The 26,911-nt window shown below is 39.1% G+C and overlaps 1 protein-coding gene and 1 pseudogene across 4 annotated transcripts in view; one reads left to right on the forward strand and one right to left on the reverse strand.

Annotated features, from left to right (window-relative positions):
* The window catches only part of FAF1 (Fas associated factor 1), a 495,227-nt gene that overhangs the window by 282,266 nt on the left and 186,050 nt on the right, over positions 1–26,911 (reverse strand). For all 4 annotated transcript variants that reach the window (XM_021922862.2, XM_031668481.1, XM_021922837.2 and 1 more), the window contains 2 exons: positions 9,778–9,869; positions 5,976–6,067 (listed from right to left, as the gene is read on the reverse strand). In XM_021922862.2, coding sequence (XP_021778554.2) covers positions 5,976–6,067; positions 9,778–9,869 — 184 coding nt within the window. The remainder of the gene's footprint in view (positions 1–5,975; positions 6,068–9,777; positions 9,870–26,911) is intronic.
* On the forward strand, positions 15,358–15,448 carry LOC116272080 (annotated as a pseudogene).

Below are 26,911 nucleotides of genomic sequence, written 5' to 3' on the forward strand. Positions count from 1 at the left end.
TGTTTCAGTTTCAAATTCCTATTTGCTGATGTACTGACTGAGTTCCTCATTCCTTTTTTTTCTTCTAGACGTATGCAGGTTATTTACTTCCTTTTTTTTTTTTTTAGTGTTTATTCCCTTTATTTATAACACTTAGATTTGTGTTTTTAAAATACAGACTAAAATTAATCAGTATCTCTAGCCTTCTTCAACTGTAGTTCCCAATAACCACTATCTCTGTGTCGTCACTTCACCTCTACCTGTAACTCAATTTCTCTATCTGCAAAACAGGTAATAGTATTTACTTATGATTTACTATGATGACTTAATAAGATAATGTACATAACAGGCTTGCCAAAAAACCTGACTTCATAAATGATAATTACTGTGTCACTGTCACTTATCAAATAGTTTAGCTTCATACTTCCTTAACATCCTTATTCTCATAACTATTACCTATTTTCTATTTTGATGTTATCTATAATTTGGAATTTGTCATCAACCATTACTGCAACAGTACTGAAATCTAGATCCCAGAAATATTCTCCATTTGTCTCCAAACCTCTATTATTACACCTTTCCTACTGTCTCTAAACCTGTTACCTAATGTCATTTCAACACTTACTCCCTGGGCTCCACCCTTATCTCTCTGCTATGAACTGAAGTGTGTCCCCCTAGAATTTATAGGTTGACTCTCTAACACCCACTGTGACTGTATTTGGAGATAGGGTCTTCAGGATATAATTCAGGTTAAAGGAGGTCATAAGGGCTGGGTCCTAATCTGATGGGATTGATGTCCTTATAAAAAGATGAAAGGAAACCAGAGTTCTCTCTTCTCTCTCTCTCTGCCATATGAGGACACAGCAGGAAGTTGGGTTTGTAAACCAGGAAGAGAGCCTTCAATAGAAACTGACTCTACTGGAACCTTCATCTTGGAGGTTTCCAAACTCAAGAACAAGGAGAAATAAATGCCTGCTGTTTAAGCTACCCAGTCTATGGTACTTCGTTATAGCAGCCCTAGCAAACTAAAACAGTTCCATACCCGCTCTGCTGCCCAGGCTGGAGTGCAGTGGTGCGATCTCAACTCACTGCAACTTCCACCTCCAGGGTTCAAGCAATCAAGCAATTCTCCCACCTCAGCCTCCCGAGTAGCTGGGGTTACAGGCATGCACCACCACACCCAGCTAATTTTTGTACTTTTAGTACAGATGGGGCTTCACCATATTGGCCAGCCTTGTCTCAAACTCTTCACCTCAAGCAATCCACCCACCTCAGCCTCTCAAACTGTTGGGATTACAGGTGTGAGCCACTGCACCCAGTCTTTGGCCACATTTTCTATTTTTGTTTCACTCATTTAAATTTTTCCTACTTGCTGTCTCTTACTCTTTGTGCTTCCAATACTTGTCTACCATCTTCCCTTGACTTCTCCCTCAACTTCTCCTTCCCTTCACTGTCAAGTTTTCTGAAAATAACAGTAATCATTTCTTCATTTCTTGTTTATCCATTAAAATCTACTATAATCGGGTTCTCATTCTCACCATTCTACCAAAAATGATTTTAACGAAGTCATTAATTACTTATATTCCCAACCCAGTGGCTTTTTTAATAATCAGCATCTTGGTTAGAATACACTCCAGTATTTTATACTGTTGGACATTTGAAACGAAAAACACAGGTAGTAATACAGAGACATATGACTTTGAATTACAGACAGGACACACACAAATGAAAAACTCCACAGGCAACTGGGACTTATGAGTTGCTAAATAGAGATCTGTAAGTTATCTATACATATTTAGAAATTGAAGAGTTGAGAGTAAATATCAGGGAGAAGGTACAAAAGAAAGATTGCTGAGAAGAAAACTCTCCAGAATACCAACATTTAGAGCAGGTGAAGAAATGAAGAGTTTAAGAAGGAAAGTGGGTGAAACAATCAGAAAGAACACCAGGAATGAGTTGGTATCTAAGAAAATTTTCTATACAGGAATAACTTAAGAAAAGGCCTAATCATCTTAATAAATAGGTTACAGGCTACTTGAGGACACAGCTTGTTTTTATTTAGTAAGTAATCAATAAGTCTTTGATGGACTGAATCTTTCCTATAATAATGTGAAACAGTATAATTAATAGTTTGTTTTCTCCTTTCTAATTTTACTGTGATTTATAATATAATTTACTGTTGTATCATAGAGGCCACTGGAGCACTGCTTCACCCTTTCAATTAATTAGTGAAATCTGATTTCTTTTTGAAAAGGGCTTAAAATGCTTTTCAGCTGTTATAAAGATTATGATTAAGAGTTTGCTCTTCAATTCTCAGAAAGCTTGAAATTCTGTTTTCTGAAACACATAATTTAGTTTACAAACATTCAGTTTACAAGTATAGGCACTCATACGGTAATTTTGCTGCTCTTGGTTTATACCATTTCTTCCCCTAGAAAGAAATTACATGTTAATACAAGACTAAATTACCAGGCACCCCCTAGTGGCAGTAAAATCAAGTTACGAAGTTTTTTTGTTTTGTTTTTTAATAGGACATGGTTTGAGATACAGTTTTCTGTATCTATACTTCTTCTTTTTTTTTTTTTTTAAACAAAAAACAGCTTTATTGAAATACAGTGAATATGTAAGGAACAGCATATATGGTAATATTTATGTGCATGCACCTATGAAACAATCACCAAAACCAAGATAATGAACATATTCATCACTTCCAAAAGTTTCCCTGTGCCCATTTGCAATCTATTCCTCCAAGCTCTTTCTGAAGCCCCCATGCCCCCTCTCGTATCTATACTTCTTTAACAAAACTTAAGAGTGGGATGTTTTGTCAGTGAACAATTTAATAACTATTTTATTTTATTTATTTTGAGACAGGGTCTTGCTCTGCTGCCCAGGCTGAAATACAGTGGCATGATCACAGCTCACTGTAACCTCGAACTCTTGGGCTCAAGCAATTCTCCTGCCTCAGCCTCCTGAGTAGTTAGGACTATAGGTGTGTGTCACAACACCCGTCTATTTCATAAAAATTGTTTGTAGCGATACAGTCTCGCTATGTTCTCCAGGCTGGTCTCAAACTCCTACAGTCAAGTGATCCTCCCACCTCAGTGTCCCAAAGTGCTGGGGTTACAGGCATGAGCCACCGTGCCCGGCCAACATGTTATTTTATATCTACATTATGTTAAAGGATTAATAATATACTGTAACTAAGAGTGAATTCACACACTGAAATTTCATGCAAATTCTTAAGAATTATAAGTGAGATAATACATGCAAATGTAAGAATATATACATAAACCTTCCCATTTTACTCTACCAATTACAGAGTTGCTATATTCATTTGCCAATTTCCAAATATAACACTTAGAACCATAATTACCTTTTTTCTCCTTTTTAGATTATAAATTAGGTTACAAATTACAAATCAGTTTCTAAGAATCCATCAATTATAACAAAATTCTGCAAAAGCAAATCAGTTTAATTCATTATGAAGTCTAGTACAAAGCAAGTTTATCTGTCTACCATTTTTGATAATATGATATGCTATATAACTTACTAGGATATTGTTTGATTCTACTATATAGTTAAGATGTCAAGTGGCCGGGCACAGTGGCTCACGCCTGTAATCCCAGCACTTTGGGAGGCCAAGGCGGGAGGATCACCTGAGGTAGGGGTTTGAGACCAGCCTGCCCAACATGGTGAAACCCCATCTCTACTAAAAATAGCAAAAATTAGCCAGGCGTACTGGTGGGCACCTGTAATCCCAGCTACTCAGGAGGCTGAGAAAGGAGAATCGCTTGAACCCAGGAGGCAGAGGTTGCAGTGAGCTGAGTCATGCCATTGTACTTCAGCGTAGGCAACAAGAGCGAAACTCTGTCTCCAAAAAAAGAAAAAAAAAGGTCAAAATATTTTTATTTGATGAGTCACGAAATAAAACTCATAACTTAAAAATAATTATTACCATCAGCTTTTAAGGTTCTGCATGGATTTTGTTTTGTTTTTTAAACTGTCTCCCATGAAGTCAGCTTTCAAGATGTATGTTATTTTAAAAATCTCTAGTGTTATAGAAAGATATATTGAATAAACATACTACAAGATGTAAACTCTGGCTTTTAAGTTATGTTTTAATCAAAAGTACATTAACGTGACTTTTACATTAGCAGGAGTCTCCATTTGTCCCTCCTCCCACTACGTTTTTTGTTCACCTTTGAATTTTTCTCTCTTTCTTATTTTTCCAATACAAGAAAAGAATCATTCTAACTTGGTAAAAATCCACAAAGCCAACTACAGAAGGATACTTTAATGCTAAAGTACTCATTCTCCAATAAACGCTGCATTTCAGCAGCACTGTAGACTCCTGCTTGCCTAGGGAGTGAGTGACTGGCAATCAAACTAAGGTCAACTACACGGCAATGAAGAACATTTCCATTAGCCCAGGAAGACATTTTGATAAATCCATTTAATCATGCTACTGGAAAGCAATAGATTATAAACAATGATATCTCCTGACTGCTTTTAATTATGTGGATTACATATTTTATGACAGTGATTACACTTTGTTAGCTAACCTATAAAATAATGTTCTACCTGACTAGATACAGAACCACACCTATAACTCTTTAACTTAATCTCATCTGAGGTTTACATCAACATTATTATAAACACATGGACTAAAAGTTTGTAGTTCGTGATTTTGTAACTGTGTGCAAATTCCACTTTCCGTTAACATATGGTCTAAACATAGAAGATAAAGAGCAATCCAAGAACTCTTTAAATTCTTAACCCAAAACAAACTATTAATAGACCAGCAAATACAACTACACAAGATTTAACTTTTCAGTTCAGTGATTTCTACTTCAGTAAAGCCAAATTTAATTTTATTTTTGCTACTATCTACCTAAAAATCAAGATATTTGCTAAGTGGTGGGGGAAAGCTTGACAATATTCAAAATTTAGGGACACAGGTCTCCCTACCACAAAAAAACACCAAGTTGTTGTATTTAAAAGAGAAAAATTTGTATCAACAACAGAAAACCAACTTAAACATAGTTCTGGAATAATACTGTATGAAAAGATTCCTCATAAAAATTATTATCTTATCACTAGCATAATCATCCACTACAGGTCAGTTTGCTTCATTAAACAATTAAAAACATAATGTATAATTAAAAATTAAAATCATGTGATCATTGTATAAATGTATTCAGTTCCACTGTGAAAACTGAAAAAACAATGAGATCCTTTATTCCAAATAGAGAGAAAACCTTAATAAAAAATTTATATCGCCAGTCACAGTGGCTCATGCCTGTAATCCCAGCACTTTGGGAGGCCGAGGTGGGCGGATCACCTGAGGTCGGGAGTTCAAGACCAGCCCAACCAACATGGAGAAACCCCATCTCTACCAAAAATACAAAATTAGCCGGGCGTGGTGGCACATGCCTGTAATCCCAGCTACTCGGGAGGCTGAGGAAGGAGAATCGCTTGAACTCGGGAGGCAGAGGTTGTGGTGAGCTAAGATCACACCATTACACCTCAGCCTGGGCAACAAGTGTGAAACTCTGTTTCAAAAAAAAAAATATATATATATACATATATATATATATATATGTTACTGTTTTTCAAGATTTACTCTGCAGAGCTCAATGAATCTTCCTCAAAGGTATGTCTTCTTTAGCAATGAGAGAAACTGGAACTCCATTTATACTTTCTCTTCCTTCCAACTTGAATCCTTTCCCTTCAGTCAAAGAAGTACCATTTTGACAATTTTTAATAATTATACTGGAGTTCTGCTAAATATTTTAAAGTGGTATAAGAAGATTATACCATTAAAACAAACTATCCAGACCAAATTGTTTCAAACCTGATATACTTCATAGTAATTGGTAGGGTCAAGTTTCAACAAGACTTGTATTTGATTTAATTTTGAGGTTAATATACAACTTAAAGCAATTTTAACAACTGAGTTTTTCATTTCAGGTTTCCAGGAAATATAAACAACTTACCCAGAATGACTAGATGATGAAGGTGGTGGCAAATCTGGTGTAAGGACATAAAGACTGTTGTTTTTTGGCAAGTGTAGCGATTTTAGGACCGTCTGAAAAAGAAAAAATAAAGCAAAAAATGAATGTTGATTACTCATTACTGATTTTTCCTACAATTCTTGAAAAATTGTTAATTTTGTAGTTCGATTTTTTCAGCTTTTGATAATTTCCTAAATAGGCTAATGCAAACGAACTACTGAATCCAAGTAATCTTATTGCCCATATATATAATATATACATATATTATATATGGGAATATGGTTGTATACCTATATACATTATATGTATACAACATTCAGGTTTATGTTAGTTTATTTTATATATGTATATGTATACATATATGTGTGTATATACATATGTATCTGTGTGTGTGTACATATATGTGTGTTTATATATGTATATATGTGTATATACACTCATATACATATATAAAATAAACTAGCATAAACCTGAATGTTAATATACAAACTCTTCAGCTCATGAAGCAATACAAATAGATAAGAACACAGTTGGGACTCAATTACTTTTTCACTGAAGTAGTAGATCCTTGCAACTAATATATACTTCGTTTCAGGGTCATCATAGCAAAAATTGGTAATATAGGTTTTCAGAGATCATTAGACCTTGAAAAGATCACTGAGAGCACCTCAAGTCAATGATTTTATAGATGGGAAGCTATATAGCCTAAGAGGTTAAGTAACTTGGATGAGGGCTCTAGTGTTACCTAGATATCTTTTACTCCAGATATCTTTTTTGTTAAAGCTCTCTCTCTCTGGAATTAATAAATTACTATTGGACTACATATGACCTACTATCTTGATACGCATAGAAAATTTCATTCACTAAATTTCTTTGCAGAAAACTCACATATATTTCAAACTACTAACCGGAAGGTAAAAACTTGCTGAAGTACTTCAAACTTTTCTTGACAGCAATACACACTAAGAAATACATTGTACATCTTTACATCATAAGCCAGGAAATGCACTTATTCAACAGATATTTATTGAGCCACCTACTCTGTACCAGGACTACTCTAGCCACTGAGAATACAGCATTGAACAGAATAGCCTAAAATAAAATTCTCTGATCTTAGGGAGCTTACATTTGAGTAGGAATAAATAAAACAAGTAACCCTGTATAGCTGAATGTTGAAGGTGACAATTTTTTGACTAAAAATAAAGCAGGGAAGGGGGGATAAAGAATGTGGGGTTGGGGAGCTTGGCAATTTTGAACAGGGTGATGAAGGTGGGTCTCACTTGGAGAATGTGACATTTGAGCAAAAACTTAAAGGTGAAGGAAACAAACCATGAGAATATATAAAGAAATAATATATTCCTTCCTGGGGAGGGGCAATCTTAACACAAGCATGGAACATAAGGAACTTATTCTTAACTCCTCCATGAGAGGACCCAGCTTATTAAGTGTGCAGTCTTAATCCAAAGGTATTGAGACTTACTCTTGACTCATACTAGTTATCTGTTAAATGAAAATAAATACATAATTACCCTTATTATATGAAATACACCGTGGCATTTCCTATTGTATTCTATTTCTCTTTTTCATTTCTTTCTTCTTCCATTTTTTTTTGTTTTTGTTTAATGATGTTGACTATAACCCACTCAATTAACTTCTCAATCCACTAATGGTTTATGGTCCATGGTTTGAAAAAAACACTGCATTAGGCAATTACCTGTAACTTTACAATCTGCCAGGAGACATGGATATCCTGAAATTTATGTCAAATATGTGATATCCTTTTGAAATTGATGAGTTATCTCTATAGAGTTAACATGCAAACATTACAACACACTCACACACAAATTATTTTTCTCTTTTTATCTTTCATTGTTTTACTCTGCGAATTATTGGTAAATGCTTGCCATTTGATCAAGTCATTATTGTTCTTTTCCCATGCCACTATCCAAAGATAGTGGCCTGGGGGTCAAACCCAGCCTGCTGCCTGTTTTTGTATGGCCTGTGAGTTAAGAATGGTTTTCACTTTTTTTAAGAGTTGGAAAATAAATCAAAAGAGTATTTTATGGCATGTGAAATTACATAAAATTCAAATTTCTGCATCCATAAACATACTGAAACACAGTTACGCTCAATGTTTCACATATTGTCTATGGCTGCTTTCCCACTAAGAGAGCGGTGATTAAGTAGCTGCATGGCACACAAAGCCTAAAATATTTACTACCTGACTTTGCACAGAAAAAGTTTGCTGACACCTAATACAGCACTTCTAAACTTACCCGTATCTTCCCAACCCAAAATTCCTGTAAATATCTCACTGAAATACTCAGAACATCTCCAAATTTCAAATGAACTCACATATAAGTACTTATAGGCACAATCACTACAAGAAGCCATTCACGAAGAAGAATTGAACCAAAAGTTAAAGTTTTTTTTATTTTTATTTATCTTTTTTTTGAGACAGGGTCTTGCTCTGTTGCCCAGGCTGGAGTGCAGTGGCACGATCTTGGCTCATGGCAGTCTCCACCTCCCAGGTTCAAGCAATTCTCCCACCTCAGTCTCCCGAGTAGCTTGGATTACAGGGGTACGCAACCACGCCCAGATAATTTTTGCAATTTTAGTAGAGATGGGGTTTTACCATGTTGGCCAGGATGGCTTCGAACTCCTGACCTCAGGTGATTCACTTGCCTTGGCCTCCCAAAGTGATAGGATTATAGGCGTGAGCCACCGCGCCCGGCCAAAAGTTGAAGATTCTAAGTTTATGCCTGGCCATTAAAATGACACAGTAACAAATGTGAAAACATTCAATAATTATTTCCACTTCAAACATCTAAAACTTGAGAGCTAACTCATTTTTTTTCCTTCTTTCTCCACTCTCTCTGGAAGAAAAAAAAGTGTGTAAGGCCAGGCGCGGTGGCTCACACCTATAATCTCAGCACTTTGGAAGGTCGAGGCAGGCAGATCATGAGGTCAGGAGGGAGTTCAAGACCAGCCTGGCCAACATGGTGAAATCCCATGCCTACTAAAAATGCAAAAATCAGCTGGGCATAGTGGCATGTGCCTGCAGTCCCAGCTACTCGGGAGGCTGAAGCAGAAGAATCGCTTGAATCCTGGAGGCAGAGGTTGCAGTGAGGAAAGATCGTGCCACTACACTCCAGTATGGGCAACAAAGCGAGACTCTGTCTCAAAAAAAAGTGTAAAAAATTTTATATCTGAGGTTGCTACCGGGACCCTGAGAATAGCAATTATTTCCTTAAAATTGCAACACTCTCTGCAAATTCTTAAAATATAATTCATCCCATGCACCTGCCACTATCCAAGTCAACAAGGAAAACAACATTCTTATCATTTAAATTCTCAGTTTAAAAAATTTCCTATTATCTTTGTTCCACAATCAATACTTGACATAAATGTATACACTGCATGTGACTTCTTTCAGACCAATATGTAATTGCTCAGAAAATTATTATTCCAGGGCATTCTCTGATACTCTAGGAGGTTTGAAAAAAAGGTAAAGGCTCCCAAAAAAAGGGCCAAACTCCTTTAAAAGTTAGAAATAGGAAAAACATACCATATACTGTTTTCATTTACAAATCTACTCATTTACAATTGTTATTGGTTTATCAGGAAATATTTTAGCTTAGAAAACACTACTTGCTGAATCCTTAAACTAAATTACTATTGCCAAATCTACTTCTGCCATATGTAACAACATTAATAAAAACCAATTTTTACGTATCATTTAATCAGTGGCATAACTTAATTTCTATGTAATTAAAAAACTCACACTGTCTTCCACATCTCCCGTCTTCCAGCCTTTTAACAGCATTTTGGACACAGGTATCTGAAGTTCATTTTCTAGAATCTGTTTAATCTCTCCTGTATAAATAACAAGAGATCAAATATTACTAACAAAATAACACAGTTAACATTTGTCCATATCCAGAGCTAACACTAATATGTGGCATATAGTGTACAGTCAATCACATTTGTCTGATGAATATTTCTGTATCTATAAAATGGGAAATAATATTATTTATCTTATCTTGCCCTAGGATCTGAGGATGACAAAAGATAGCATACATTAATGAAACTAAAAAATAAAGCTAGGCTGGGTGTGGTTGCTCATGCCTGTAATCCCAGCACTTTGAGAGGCCAAGGTGGGCAGATCACCTGAGGTCGAGAGTTCAAGACCGGTCTGACCAACATGGTGAAATTCTGTTGAAACCCTGTCTCTACTAAAAATACAAAAAAATTAGCCAAGTGTGGTGGCGCACACCTGTAATCCCAGCTATTCAGGAGGCTGAGGCAGGAGAATCACTTGAACCCAGGAGGCAGAGGTTGCAGTGAGCTGAGATCGTTCCACTGCACTCCAGCCTGGGTGACAAGAGAAAAACCCCACCTCAAAAAATAATAATAAAATAAAATAATAAAGCAAATATACAGATAATAATATATAGGAGACAATTTAAATTGTGTTAAAGAGAAAAGCAACAAGAATTTCAGAAAAGAAAAACAATGTTGATATGGTTTGAATTTGTGGCCCTGCTCAAATCTCATGTCAAATTGTAATTCCCAGTGTTGGGGGTGAGGCCTGATGGGAGGTGACTGCATCATGGGGGCTGATTTCCCTCTTTGATGCTGTTCTTGTGGGAGGGTTCTCATGAGATCTGGTTGTTTAAAAGTGTGTGCTACCTTTCCTCTCTCTCTCTTCCTCCTGCTCTGGCCTGCTCCCACTTTGCCTTCTGCCACGAGTAAAAGCTCTCTGGGCCTCCTCAGAAGCAGATGTTGCCATGCTTCCTATAAAGCCTATGGAACAGTGAGCCAATCAAACCCTTTTTCTTTACAAATTGTCCAGTCTCGGGTATTTTTTATAGCAGTGCGAAAACTAACAGAATTGCTACTGAAAAGTAGGGCATTGCTATAAAGATATCTGAAAATGTGGAAGCGTCTCTGGAACTGGGTAATGGGCAGAGGCTGGAAGGGTGTGGTGAGCTCAGAAGACAAGAAGATGAGGGAAAATTAGGAACTTCCTAGAGACTTATCAAACTGTTGTCAACAAAATGCTGACAGTGATATGGACAATGAAGTCCAGGCTGAGGAGATCTCAGATGGAAATAAGGAACTTATTGGGAACTGGAGCAAAGATCACTTTTGTTATGTGTTAGCAAAGAACCTGGTGGCATTGTGCCCCTGCCTAGAGATCTGTGGGACTTTGAAGTTGAGAATGATGACTTAGGATTTAGAGGAAAAAATGTCTAAGGAACAAAGCATTCAAGATGTTGCCTGGCTGCTTCTAGTATCCTATGCTCATATGTGTGAGCAAAGAAGTGACCTGAAACAAACACATATATATATTTTTTAAATTTAATTTTTATTTTTTGAGACAGAGTTTCATTGTTGTTGCCCAGGCTGGAGTGCAATGGCGTGATCTCAGCTCACCACAACCTCTGCCTCCTGGGTTCAAGCGATTCTCCTGCCTCAGCCTCCTGAGTAGCTGGGATTACAGGCATGCACCACAACACCTCGCTAGTTTTGTATTTTTAGTAGAAATGGGGTTTTTCATGTTAGTCAGGCTGGTCTCAAACTCCCAACCTCAGGTCATCCACCTGCCTTGGCCTCCCAAAGTGCTGGGATTACAGGCATAAGCCACCAAGCCCGGCCAATGAATTATATTTAAAAGGGAGGCAGAGTGTAAAAGTTTGAAAAATTCGTAGCCCAGTTATGTGGTAGAAAAGAAAAGCCCATTTTCAGGGGAGAAATTCAAGCAGGCTGTAGAAATTTGCATAAGTAAAGAGCAGTCAAGTGCTGATAGCTAAACAATGAAGAAAAGGCCTCAAAGGCATTTCAGAGACCTTCATGGCAGCCCCTGCCATCACAGGCCCAGAGGCCTATGAGGTGGGTGAACAACAGGGCCTCACCACCCTGACCACCCTGCGCAGCCTCAGGACACTGCTTCTGCATCCTGGCTGCTCTAACTCCAGCCGTGGCTCAAAGGAACCTGGGTACCGTTTGGGCCGCTGCTTCCATGTGGTGTTAAGCCTGCAGGTGCACAGAATGCAAGAGTTGAGGCATGGCGCCTCTGCATAGATTTCAGATGCTATATGGAAAAGCCTGGATGTCCAGGCAGAAGCCTGCTGCAGGGGCAGAGCCCTCATGGAGAACCTCTACTAGGACAGTGCAGAGAAGAAATGTGAGGTTGGCCCCCCCCACACACAGAGTCTCCATTTGGGGCACCGCTTGGTGGAGCTGTGAGAAGAGGGCCACCATCATCCAGACCCTGGAATGATAGATCCGCTAAATACCTTGCACCTAGACAAGCTGCAGGCACTCAACACCAGTCCTTGAGAGCAGCCATGGAAGCTGAACCCTTCCAAGCCACAGGGGTGTAGCTGCCCAAGGCCTTGGAAGCCCAACCCTTGCATCATTGTACCCTGGATATGAGACATGGAGTCAAAGCAGATTTGGAACATTAAGATTTAATGACTGCCCTGCTGGGTTTCGAACTTGCACAAGGCCTATAGCCCCATTCTTTTGGCCATTTTCTCCCTTTTGGAATGGGAGTATTTACTCAATGCCTATACCCCCATTGTATCTTGGGAGTAAGTAACCTGCTTTTGATTTTACAGGCTCACAGGTGAAAGGGGCCAGCCTTGTCCCAGATGAGACTTTGGACTTTTGAGCTAATGCCAGAATGAGTTAAGACTTTGGAGGACTGTTGAGAAGGGATGACTGCATTTTGCAAGGTGAGAAGAATATGAGATTTGGGAGGGGCCGCAGGTGAAACAATACGGTTTGGATTTGCATCCCCACCCAAATCTCATGTTAAATTATAATCCCAAGTGTTGGCGGTGGAGTCTGGTAGGAGATGACTGAATCATGTGTGACAATTTCCTCCTCTGGTGCTGTTCTTGTGATACAGTTCTCATGAGATCTGGGTGTTTAAAAGTGTGTGCCACCTCCCCTCTCTCTCTCTTCCTCTTGCTCTGGCAATGTGAAGATGCCTGCTCCTGCTTTGCCTTCCGCCATGAGTAAAAGCTCCCTGAAGCCTCCCCAGAAGTAGATGTTGCCATGCTTCCTGTATAGCCTGCAGAAATGTGAACCAATTAAACCTTTCTTCTTTATAAGTTACCCAGTCTCCAGTATTTTCTTATAGCATTGCCAGAATGGACTAATACAAATGTGTTGTATCAAATAGCCAGAGAAGGCTTTGTGAGAGAAATGAGACTTAAATCAAACTTGAAGTACAGTTGGTCTGTGAAGGACAGACAAACCAAAATAATGAAGGATACTCTATACAGTAAAGAAAAATGCCGGGCATGGTGGCTCACGCCTATAATCCCAACACTTTGGGACGCCAAGGCGGGCGGATCACCTGAGGTCAGGAGCTCAAGACCAGCCTGCCCAACATGGCAAAACCCCGTCTCTACTAAAAATACAAAAAATTAGCCGGGCGTGGCGGCGCATGCCTGTAATCTCAGCTACTCAGGAGGCTGAGGTGGGAGAATCGCTTGAACCCGGGAGGCAGAGGCTGCAGTGAGCCGAGATGGTGCCATTGCACCTAGACGACAAGAGTGAAACTCTGTTTCGAAAAAAAAGAAAAATGACTGAAAGGTAAAAAAGCAAAAATAGACAGGATGTTAATGAGAAACAGTGAGAAATCACAATTTTCCCTGTGCCCCACAATTATTTTTCAGGAATCAAATCTACTTATAAATTAATCACCTGATTTCTGGTACTATACTATTTTAAAGATCAGTGAATCGGAATGTACTTATCTTTCATATATCTGCTTATGTTAGGTTGCTGCTAGTCTATAGTTTCAGATTAAAATATAATTCAATTCCATTTATAGTAAGTACATGAATACCAAAAAGACTGATTATATTACATATTAAAAGAAGGAAAATAATTCCATGCTGATGAAGAAAAAGAAGAGTGGGGGGAGAACTTATGATATACAAGTTCTATGGGAACACAACTACTGAAGTAAGCAATGCTACAATACAATTATTCATGGTCTCAATGACACTTTTTAACTTTCCTTAAAAAGATCCCTATGTGAGCACTATGGATAGCGATTATCATAAAAACAATTCTGGTTCAACACTGTAGTTGTGGAAGCAAAAACTTTAACCATTCTCAGCCTTCAAAAATGTCACTGCTGACAAAGAATCATTCTGTTTATGGAAAGAGTAGAAAAATAAGTCACAGTTTTTATACCAAACACATATAAACATTGCCTTTTTGCTTGTGGCTGAGGTTGATATTTCTAGAGCTGTACCTGTCTGGAACTGAGCTTATGCATTTGCAAGTCTGTCCAGTGCTCAGAAACCAATCTCCAAGACCTGACACCACCTTCTTAAACTCTTGAAAACACTCTGAGCCTTCAGGCCTTAAAAGAAGTTTCTTAAAGGAAAAACAAGAAGAGATTTTAACTTAAAGTCCCAGTTACTCTTGCAGAAAGCCTGGGTAACACATAAGACAAACAGCCTTTGGTTCCACAGAAAGAAAGGAATAGAAAACAAAGCTGGAATCATGACAGCAACCTGATTTCCTCATATTTTAAAAATTATTCTCTATTGCAAGGTGGCTCATGCCTATAATCCCAGCACTTCTGGAGGCCAAGATAGAAGGACAGCTTGAGCTCAGAAGTTTGAGACCAACTTGAGCAACATAGCAAGACACCACCTCTACAAAAAATTTTTAGTAATTAGCTAGGCATGGTGGTACATGCCTGTAGTCACAGCTGTTCAGGAGGCCGAGGCAGGAGAACTGCTTGAGACCAGGAGATGGAGGCTGCAGTGAGCCATGATCACTGCCACTGCACTCCATCCTTGATGACAGAGTGGGAACCTGTCTCCAAAAAAAAAAAAAAAAAAAGATTCTCGGCCTCAATCTCTTCTTCTCTAAAGTGGAAATAACTGTAGAACCAATACTTCATTGGGTTGCTGTATTAAGTGATGTAATTCATGAAAAATGTTTTACAGAGTGCCTAATACATTCTAAGGAACTAAAAAAATGTTATTTTGAGTTGTATTATTATTATTACAATTAATAAGGTAACATACACATAAGTGCCTAGCATAGTACCTGGGCAGTATAGGTTCTCAAAATACAGTAGTTATTGTTTTTAGGATATCCAAAATAATTCAGGGGAACAAAGTACTAGAATGTAGCAAGTTTCAGAACCAGAATTCGTATTTGTGTCTGCCTAACTCCAAAGATCTTACCACAAGATGGCACTGCCATTGCAGTATCCCACCCTGGGCCACGTTCCTTGAAAAATTGTGCAAACCGGCAGATGTCATCAATAACAAATCACTGAATCCAATAGCATACTTTTGTATTTAAAAAATTAACTTAAGTGCTTGCTTTGGCAGCATATATACTAAAATTGGAACAATACAGAGAAGATTAGCATGAAAAATAAGAATTTAAAACATTAACTTAATTATGATTTATATACAATAAAATTCACTCGTGAGTTTTGACAAATATATACAGGGTTATAACCACCATACAATCAAGACGAAGAACATTTCCCATAGCACAAAAAGTTTCCTCATACATTCTTAGATCAAAAGCCTACCCCTACCCCACTGATCCTCATTCTCACCCTAAAGATTAGTTTTGTCTGGGTTCCTTTGTCTGGAGTAATGTTTTTGAGATTTATCCTTTTTCTTTCCTTTCTTTCTTTTTTTTTTTTTTTCTTTTGAAACAGTCTCTCTCTGTTGCCCAGCCTGGAGTGCAGTGGCGTGATCTCAGCCCACTGCAACCTCCGCCTCCTGGGTTCAAGTGATTCTCCTGCCTCTGCCTCCTATGTAGCTGGGCTACAGGTGCATCCCACCACACCCAGCTAATTTTTCTATTTTTAGTAGAGATGGGGGTTAACCATGCAGGCTAGGCTGGTCTCAAACTCCTGACCTCAAGTGATCTGCCCACCTTGGCCTCTCAAAATGCTGGGATTACAGGCGTGACCCACCACACCTGGCCAGATTTATCCATGTTTGTATGTGTACAAACAAATAGCTCTGTTTTGTTGGTGAGTACTATTCTGTTATATGCTGTGATAGGATGCTTCTGAAATGGCGTCTAATGATCCCCACCTCCTGGTATTAATACCCTTCATAATCCCCTCCCTTTAGTGTAGGCTGATACCTAGATATTTACCTCTAAAGAATAAAATACAGTAAAGGCTATGGGATGTCACTTATGAGTTAGGTTACATAAGACTGAGACTTCCATCTTGCTCTGAGGCCCCCAATTCAACAGCTCACATAAAAGAAATCCTGCCAGCAACCACCAGTGATCTCAAAGGTAGATCCTTTGTTAGTCAAGCCTTGAGATGACATAATGATTTCAATCCATAAAATACCATGTGTGCCCCTTTCCTGACCTATACGAACTGTCAGATAACAAGGTTGTTTTTTGTTTTGTTTTGTTTTCTGAGACGGATTCTCACACTGTTGCCCGGGCTGGAGTGCAGTGGTACAATCTTGGCTCACTGCAACCTTTGCCTCCCAGGTTCAAGTGATTCTCCTGCCTCAGCCTCCCCAGTACTTGGGATTACAGGCGCCCCCAACCACACTCGGCTAATTTTTGGTATTTTTAGTAGAGATGGGGTTTCACCATGTTGGCCAGGACGGTCTCGAACTCCCGGCCATATGATCCGCCTGCCGCAGCCTCCCAAAGTGCTGGGATTACAGGTGTAAGCCACCGTGCCAGGCGGTTGTTTTTTTAAGACACTAAATTTTGGGTAATTTATTGCACAGCAAATAACTAATACATATGAATATAGCATACTTTGTTCATCCATTCACCAGCTGATGAACACATGGGATATTTCTGTTTTTCCCTATTATAAATAAAGCTGCTATGAACTTTATTGTGTGAACTTTTTGTGAACATGTTTATTTCTCAAGTATATAACTATAAAAACTGCCAAAGTGTTTTCCAAGATGATTGTTCCAACTTGCGTCCCACCAATGTTCCAGTGTATCACTGATGACAACTGAAATTTTAAGTCTTTTTAATTTCAGCCATTCTAACAGATATAAAGTGGTTTCTCATTGTGGTTTCAATTTAAATTCCCTAATGATTAATAGTAACTAATGTCGTTGAGCATCTTTTCATGTGCTTATTGACTATTTGCATATCTTCTATGTAATGCTGAATAGTAGGCTGGGCGCAGTGGCTCACGTCTGTAATTCCAGCACTTTGGGAGGCCGAGGTGGGTGGATCACGAGGTCAAGAGTTCAAGACCAGCCTGGCCAACGTGGTGAAACCGTTTTTACTAAAACTACAAAAATTTGCTGGGCATGTGGCACGCACCTGTAGTCCCAGCTACATAGGAGGCTGAGGCGGGAGAATTGCTTGAACCCGGGAGGCAGAGGTGGCAGTGAGCCAAGATCGTGCCACTGCACTCCACCCTGGGCCACAGACTGACTCCATCTCAAAAAAAAAAAAAAAGAAAAGAAAGAAACGGAAATGTTGAATAGTGTTGAGTGGCCCTAGCACTGCTCTTGATTGTAGGAGGGAAATACTTAGTATTTAGTATTTCATTATCAACTATTGTAGGTTCTTCAGCAATGTCCTCTATCAAGTTTACAAAGTTCCCTTATATTTCTACTTTGCTCCAAGTTTAGTTTTTTCTTTTTTAACAAGAAATGGGTGTTGAATATTGTCAAATGCTTTTTCTCATTTACTATACTAATACGGGGAAGTACACTGATGGATTATAAGCTGTTAAACAAGCCCACATGGCCTACTTGGCTATGATGTATATTATAAACATATTTATATATTTTATTATATTCTATTGAATTCAGTTTGCAACTATTTTGTAAAGGATTTCTCCCTCCATAGTTATAAGAAATATCTTCCTGTAAAAATCTCTGTCTGATTTTGGTATTAGGCTAATGCTAGCCTCATAAAATAAATGAGGCAAGGTTTCATCTCTTTTTTGCAAAGGACAGGTAATAGTTCTTCCTTAAATATTAGATAGAATTCACCAGTAAAGCCATCTAGCGTTTCAGATTTTCTTTGTGGGAAGGTTTTGTCTTTGTTTTTCTTTTTTGAGACAGACTCTCACTCTGTTGCTCTGGCTGGAGTGCAGTGGCACAACCTTGGCTCACCGCAAACTCTGCCTCCCAGGTTCAAGCGATTCTCCTGCCTCAGCCTCCTGAGTAGCTGGGACTACAGGCGCGTGCCACCACGCCCGGCTAACTTTTGTATTTTTAGTAGAGATAGAGTCTCATCCTGTTGGCCAGGCTGGTCTCAAACACTGACCTCAGGTGATCTGCTCGCTTTGGCCTCCCAAAGTGCTAGGATTATAGGCATGAGCCACCATGCCAGGCCCTTTTTGTGAGAAGGTTTTGATTGCCAATTCAATTTATGTATTTGACGTACAGCTATTCAAATTTTTTACTTCTGTGAATGTGGTAACTTTTACCTTTAAAAGAATTTTTCTAACCTTTTAGAGTTTCATGTAAATTTACTAGCATAAGTTTGTTCTTAATATCACCTTACAGTCCATGTAATGTATGTAGGCACTTCTTTCACTCCCAATATGAATAACTTGTGTTTCCTCTTCTGTTCTTGTTTTACACACTAGCAAAATAATTATCAGTTTTATTAATCTTTTTAAAAAACAGCTTTAGGTTTTGTTCATTTTCTCTACTACATACCTATCTTCCACTTACTGTTTTCTGCTCTTATACATATTATTATACTTCTGTACTCACTTTGGGTTTGATTTGCTCATTTTTTTTGTTTTGTTTTGTTTTTTTGAGACATAGTCTCATTTTGTCACCCAGGCTGGAGTACACTGGGGTGATCCCAACTCACTGCAGCCTCTGCCTCCTGGGGTCCAGTGATTCTCCTGCCTCCGTCTCCAGGGTAGCTGGGACTACAGGTGCACACTGCCACACCTGGCTAATTTTTGTATTTTTCAGTAAAGAACGGGTTTCACCATGTTGGCCAGGCTGGTCTCGAACTCCTGACCAGAAGTGTTCCACCTGCCTCAGCCTCCCAAAGTGCTGGGATTACAGACGTGAGCCACCGTGCCCAGCCTATCTGCTCATTCTAACATCTAGGTTAGATCTGGGTTGGTTATGATTGACCAATTTCTCTCCTCATTATGGGCCAGGTTTTCCTACATCTTTGCATGCCTGGTAATTTTTTATTGGATGCCTGACATTGTAAATTTTATCTTGTTAAGTGCTGGATATTTTTATATTCCTATAAATATTACTGAGCTTAATTTTGGGATGCAGTTACGTTAGTTAGACACAATTTAATCCTTCTGTGTTCTGCTTTTAAGATTTGTTAGTCAGCATCGCCCGAGCAGTAATCTTGTACTACTCTCCACCATTGAGAAAAGACCCTTCTGAGTAGTATAATCAAAGCCATATGAATTATGAGGTTTTCCAATCTAGCTGGTAGGAACAGACACTATTCCCTATCTTGTTCCCACTAAGCCTTTTGAGTGGTTTTTAGTTGTAATGGAAATGACAGTAAATCTGATTCCTGTTACTCCATACTGGCTGGAAATGAAAGTGAGGACTTTTCTTACTTCTTAGACGGAATCTTTAGTCATTGCTTTTACAACTTTGTTTATTTATAATTAAGCATTTGAACCATAAGTTTCCCTCTCAATTCCAATTTCTTAGTATCAAACAAATGCTGATATGCCATGTGTATTAGTCCGTTTTCACGCTGCTGGTAAAGATATACCTGAGATTGGACAATTTACAAAAGAAAGAGGTTTAATGGACTTACAGTTCCAAATGGTTGGGGAGGCCCTATAATCATGGTGAAAAGCAAGGAGGAGCAAGTCCCATCTTACATGAATGGCAGCAAGCAGAGAGAGGCTGTGTAGGGAAACTCCTCCTTACAAAACCATCTGATATCATAAGACTTACTCACTACCATGAGAACAGCACGGGAAAGACCCACCCCCACGACTCAATTACCTCCTGCTAAGTCCTTCCCACAACACATGGGAATTCAAGATGAGATTTCGGTGGGGACACAGCCAAACCATATCATTCTGCCTCTGGCCCCCTCAAAATCTCATGTCCTCACATTTCCAAACCAATCATGACTTCCCAACAGTCCCCCAAAGTCTTAACTCATTTCAGCATTAACTCAAAAGTCCACAGTCCAAAGCTTCATCTGAGACAAGGCAAGTCCCTTCCACCTACGAGCCTGTAAAATCAAAAGCAAGTTAGTTACTTCCTAGATATAATGGGGGTACAGGCATTGGATAAATACACCCATTCCAAATGTTAGAAACTGACCAAAATGAAGGGTTAAAGGCTCCATGAAAGTCCAAAATCCAGCAAGGCAGTCAAATCTTAAAGCTCCACAATGATGTCCTTTAACTCCGTATCTCACATCTATGTCACACTGATGTAAGAGGTGGCCTTCCATGGCCTTGGGCAGCTCCGTCCCTGTGGCTTTGCAGGGTATAGCCTACCTCCTGGCTGCTTTCAAGGGCTGGCACTGAGTGTCTGTGGCTTTTCCAGGCTCACAGGGCAAGCTGTCCGTGGATCCACCATTCTGGGGTCTGGAGGACAGTGGCTGTCTTCTCACATCTCCACTAGGCGGTGCCCAGTAGGGACTCTGTGTTGGGGCTCCAATCCCACATTTCCCTTTCACACTGCCCTAGCAGAGGTCATCCATGAGTGTCCCATCCCCACAGCAAGCTTCTGCCTGGGCATCCAGGCACTTCCACACATCTTCTGAAATATAGGCAGAGGTTCCCAAACCTCAATTCTTGACTTCTATGCACTTGCAGGCTCAACACCACATGGAAGCTGCCAAGACTTGGAGCTTGTACCCTCTGAAGTCACGGCTCGAGTTCTACATTGACTCCTTTCAGCTACACCTGCAGCAGCTGGGATACAAGGCACCAAAGTCCCTAGGCTGCACACAGCACAGGGACCCTGCTTCCGGCCCATGAAACCACTTTTTCCTTCTAGGCCTCTGTGTATGTGACGGGAGGGTCTGCTGTGAAGACCTTTGACATGCCCTGGAGATATTTTCCCCATTGTACTGGGGATTAACATTTGGTTCCCCATTACTTATGCAAATTTCTGCAGCTGGCTTAAATTTCTCCTCACAAAATGGGATTTTCTTTTCTATCACATGGTCAGGCTGCAAATTTTCTGAACTTTTATGCTCTACTTCCCTTATAAAACGGAATGCCTTTAACAGCACCCAAGTCACCTCTTGAATGTTCTGCTGCTTAGAAATTTCTTCTGCCAAATACCCTAGATCATCTCCTCAAGTTCAAAGTTCTACATATCTCTAGGGCTGAGGCAAAATGCTGCCAGAAGTTTTGCAAAAACATAACAAGAGTCACCTCTGCTCCAGTTCCCAACAAGTTCTTCATCTCCATCTAAGACCATCTAAGCCTGAACTTTATTGTCCATATCGCTATCAGCATTTTGGGCAAAGCCATTCAACAAGTCTCCAGGAGGTTCCAAACTTTTCTACATTTTTCTGTCTTCTTCTGAGCCCTCCAAACTGTTCCAACCTCTGCCTGTTACCCAGCTCCAAAGTCGCTTCCACATTTCCAGGTATCTTTTCAGCAGTGCCCCACTCTTGGTACCAATTTACTGTATTAGTCCATTTTCACACTGCTGATAAAGACATACCTGAGACTGGGTATTTTATACACAAAAAAGGGTTTAATGGAGTTATAGTTCCACATGGTTGGGGAGGCCTCACAATCATGCTGGAACGCAAGGTGGAGCAAGTCACATCTTACATGGATGACAGCAGGCAAAGAGAGAGAGCTTGTGCTGGGAAACTCCTCCTTATAAAACCATCAGATCTCGTGAGACTTATTCACTGTCACGAGAACAGCATGGGAAAGATCTGCCCCCATAACTCAATTACCTCCTACCAGGTCCCTCCCACAACATGTGGGAATTCAAGATGAGATTTGGGAGTGGACACAGCCAAACCATATCATCATGTTTTCATCACAATTCAGTTCAAAATATTTTCTACTTTCCCCTGTGATTTCTTCTTTGACTTATGGTTTATTTAGGAATATGTTGTTTAATTTCCAAATATATAGGGATATTCCAAATTCTTGTGAATTCTAACTTAATTCCATTGTTGTCAGAACACTCGTCAATATAATTTAAAAATTTTTAAATTTGTTTTGTGACTGAGCATATGTTCTACCTTAATGAATGATCAATTGCCCAAGAAAAGAATATGTCTTTCGCTGTTATAATGAGGAGTATTATATATGTTTTAAGTAAGTCAAATTGGTTTCTATGCTGTTCAGATTTTTTGTCTGTTGTTCTGAACATTACTATGAGACAGGAGTGTTATAATCTCCAATTGTGAATTTGTCCATTTCTTACTTCAGTTCTGTCAGTTTGGATTTGTCCATTTCTTACTTTAGTACTACCAGTTTTTGCTTTTAAATATTTCAAACTCTGTTATTAGATATGTACACAGTTAGGATATTTATGTCTTCTTGATGAATCAACAGTTTCATCATTATGAAATGTCCCCATTTGTCCTTCATAATATTCTTTGTCCAGAGTCTAGCTCATTCCATATTAACATAGATCCTTCAGGTTATGATTACAATTTTCATATATATTTTCCAGTTCTTTTCATTTTTAGTTTTTATTCAATTTCTATACTTTATAAAGCAGGTTTCCCGTATATATCATACAAATGGGTTTCCCTTTTTTATTCAGTGTAACACTCTCTACCTTTTAATTAGAACATGAGATCATTTATATATATTATAATTATTTATGTGGTCATCTTTCTTTTCTATTGGTCTTATCTGTTTATTTCATTTATCATCTTCTTGTCTTCATTTGGGATTTTTGAGTATTTTTTAAGTACTCTATTTCATCTCAACACGAAGCTTAATGACTATTATCTGTATTCACGGTTTCGGTGATTGCTCTAAAGTTTACAACATATTTTTTTTTTAATGTAGTCTCACTCTGTCGCCCAGGCTGGAGTGCAGTGGCATAAGCTCAGCTCACTGCAACCTCCGCCTCAGACGTTCAACTGATTCTCGAGCCTCAGCTTCCCGAGTAGCTGAAATTACAAGCACATGCTACCAGCTAATTTTTGTATTTTTAGTAGAGACGGGGTTTTGCTATGTTGGCCAGGCTGGTCTCAAACTCCTGACCTCAAGTGATCTACTCACCTTGGCCTCCCAAAGTGCTGGGATTAGAGGAGTGAGCTAACATACCTGGCCTAATTTTTGTATTTTTAGTAGAGACAGGGTTTCACCATGTTGGCGAGGATGGTCTCAAACTCCTGACCTCAAGTGATCCACCTGCCTTGGCCTCACAAAATGCTGGGATTAAAGGCATAAGACACCACGTTCAGCACAACATACATTTTTAACTCAACAAAGACTACCTTCAAATTAGACAGGCCTCTGTTTTACGACAGTATACTTCTAGTCCCCTTTCCTATTCTTCATGTTATTGTTGTCATACCTGTACTTGTACACATTTTACAAATGCTATAATACATTGCTATAATTTCTACTTTTAAATGTCAATTCTCATTTAAATAAATTTTAAAATACAGAAAAGGTTTAAAAAAATGTGTATCCAAGTATTTACAATTTCTAGTGCTCTTCATTTCTCTGTATTAACCTAATCTTCCATCTGTTATTGTTTGCTTTCAGCCTGCCTGGGTACTTACTTTAACATCTCTTATAGCTTTTGTTCATCTGAAAAATATCTTTAGTCTTCATTTCTTAAAGATTACTCTGTTCAATATAGCATTCTAGGTGAACATTTTATTTCTTCAACACTTACAAAATATTACTGCATTGTCTCCTGGTATGCATCGCTTCTGATAAGAAGTCTGTATTTTTTATTATTATTATTATTATTACTATTTTAGAGACGGAGTCTCCTTCTGTTGCTCAGGCTAGAATGCAGTGGCGCGATCTCAGCTCACTGCAAGCTCCGCCTCCTGGGGTCACGCCATTCTCCTGCCTCAGTCTCCCGGGTAGCTGGCACTACACGTGCCCGCCACCACTTCCGGCTAATTTTTTGTATTTTCAGCAGAGACGGGGTTTCACCCTGTTAGCCAGGATGGTCTCGACCTCCTGACCTTGCAATCCGCCTGCCTCGGCCTCCCAAAGTGCTGTGTATTTATTATTATTATTATTATTTTTATTTTTATTTATTTATTTATTTTTTGAGACGGAGTCTCGCTCTGTCGCCCAGGCTGGAGTGCAGTGGCCGGATCTCAGCTCACTGCAAGCTCCGCCTCCCGGGTCCACGCCATTCTCCTGCCTCAGCCTCCGGAGTAGCTGGGACTACAGGCGCCCAGCACCTCGCCCGGCTAGTTTTTTTTTGTATTTTTTAGTAGAGACGGGGTTTCACCGTGTTAGCCAGGATGGTCTCGATCTCCTGACCTCGTGATCCACCCGTCTCGGCCTCCCAAAGTGCTGGGATTACAGGCTTGAGCCACCGCGCCCGGTCCCCTATTATTTTTAAATCTCTCTTTTAAAATATAGAATGTAGGCCTGGGCCGGGCGCGGTGGCTCAAGCCTGTAATCCCAGCACTTTGGGAGGCCGAGACGGGCGGATCATGAGGTCAGGAGATCGAGACCATCCTGGCTAACACCGTGAAACCCCGTCTCTACTAAAAATACAAAAAACTAGCCGGGCGAGGTGGCGGGTGCCTGTAGTCCCAGCTACTTGGGAGGCTGAGGCAGGAGAATGGCGTAAACCCGGGAGGCGGAGCTTGCAGTGAGCTGAGATCCGGCCACTGCACTCCAGCCCGGGCTACCGAGCAAGACTCCGTCTCAAAAAAAAAAAACAAAAAAAAACAAAAACAAAACAAAACAAAACAAAACAAAAAAGAATGTAGGCCAAGCGTGTTGGCTCATACCTGTAATCCCAGCACTTTGGGAGACCGAGGCGGGTGATCACCTGAGGTCAGAAATTCAAGACCAGCCTAGCCAACATACTGAAACCCTGTCTCTACTAAAAATACGAAAAAATTAGCTGGGCATGGTGGCATGCGTCTGTAGTCCCAGCTACTCAGGTGGCTGAGGCAGGAGAATTGCTTGAACTCAGGATGTAGAGTATGCAGTGAGTCGAGACCACGCCACTGCACTCCAAACTGGGTGACAGAGTGAGACTCCGTCTCAAAAAATAAATAAATAAAATATAAAATAAAACAAAATAAAATATAAAATGTATCTTTGTTTCTCTGGCTCTGGCTGCTTTTAAGACTTTTCTACTACTGATTTTTAACAATTTGATTATGATGTGCCTTGATGCTGTTTCCTTTGAGTTACTCCTGCTTGTTGTTATGAAACTTCTTAGATTTGTGAGTTTATAGTTCTCACCAAATTTGGCTAGCATTGGGTTATTCTTTCATTAAAATTTCCCCCTTTCTACTCTCTCCTCTATTTTTGGGGCTCTAATCAGACATACATTGAACCATTTTATATTTGCCTAGAAGTCGTTCAGACAACATCCTTCCCTCTCCAGACCCTAGCTCCCAGTATTTTTGCTGTGTGTGCTTCAGTTTGCATTGTTTTTATTGCTATGTCTTCATATTCATTGACCTTTTCAACAGTTAAACTGTTAAATCCATCAGAGTAAATTATTGATATTACATAATGCAATGTATCAACATTTTGTTAATATCATAGCAAAGTGAACCAATATTTCCCAAATGACCAATGGATTTTAATATAACAGAACATTAAAATTTCATTGAAGTGGTTTCTGGTTTTACATTGCAATAAACCTTTAAGAAACCACCATTTGCTAAGTTTCAGTGTACTACCAATTAAGAATGTCCATAATTATCCAGCTAGTAAAATATCCCTCCCTTACTATATAGCTGTTTGGTGGCATTTTCTTTATATACTTCAACAGAAGTAACATACTGCAACAGAATAAATGGAGAAGGAGATATAAGAACCCAGTTTTTATATGGACAGATGTTGAAGAGTTTGCAATGTACCTAAGACAATACCACTTTCTCATTACTTTTTTTGTTTTGAAAAATTATTTTTCATTAAGAGCATTATTTATGTTAATATGCAATGAGTTCATTACTGTTATTAATTAAGAAATATTTTTAAGTTACTCAGTTTTAATTACTAATATGGAAAATATTTACTCTGGGGTCTCAGAACTAACTGTACCATGTGTGCAACGAAGTCTTTTTTCTCTGGTGGGAAGGAATTCAATAGTATTCCAGTCCTATCTATAAGGTTGAGGAATTGTTCAGCGTACTCAATAGTGTACAGATTACTATTCAGCCAAAGATTTGCAGAAAGCATCATTCAGATACCTGCATGTTTCTCTACGTAGCAATCTTTCTCCTAGTACTGAGCCCTCTACATTCCAATCTCAGTCTCAGGGGATCTCCTAGCTCTTTAACTCTGCAAGACTGTTGGGCTCTGCTTACATTCCCTTTTTCGTGAACTGTTGTACAGAAATTTTCACCTTGCTTGTTTCCCATTTCTCATGAATCATAGGCCTATGCTGCCTAATGCCCAATGCCTACAAGCAGTTGTTTCACATATTTTGTCCAGTCTTCCAGGTGCGTACAGCAGGAAGAGAGGTACTATATCAGTTATTCCTTTAAGGGCAAAAGTAGAAATTCTGTTAATTTTCTACGGTTAATTACTGCCAAGAAAAATTTCAATGTTTTCTCAGATTTAAAGAGTTTCAGATAAACTAACCTGTCAGAGATGTAATTTACAAGAGCTTATTCCCCCATATTTTGGGCACATTAATTCAATTTTACATGAAAATGTCTATCTTTACACTGGAAACTAGGGTGGTTCACATTCATGTGGCTCTATGTTAACACAAACCAAGTTATTACCATAAATCATTTCATCTAACAATTTATCTTATAGATTAATACGGATA

The sequence above is a fragment of the Papio anubis genome, chromosome 1 (genome assembly GCF_008728515.1).
Source record: "Papio anubis isolate 15944 chromosome 1, Panubis1.0, whole genome shotgun sequence".
NCBI lineage: Eukaryota > Metazoa > Chordata > Mammalia > Primates > Cercopithecidae > Papio > Papio anubis.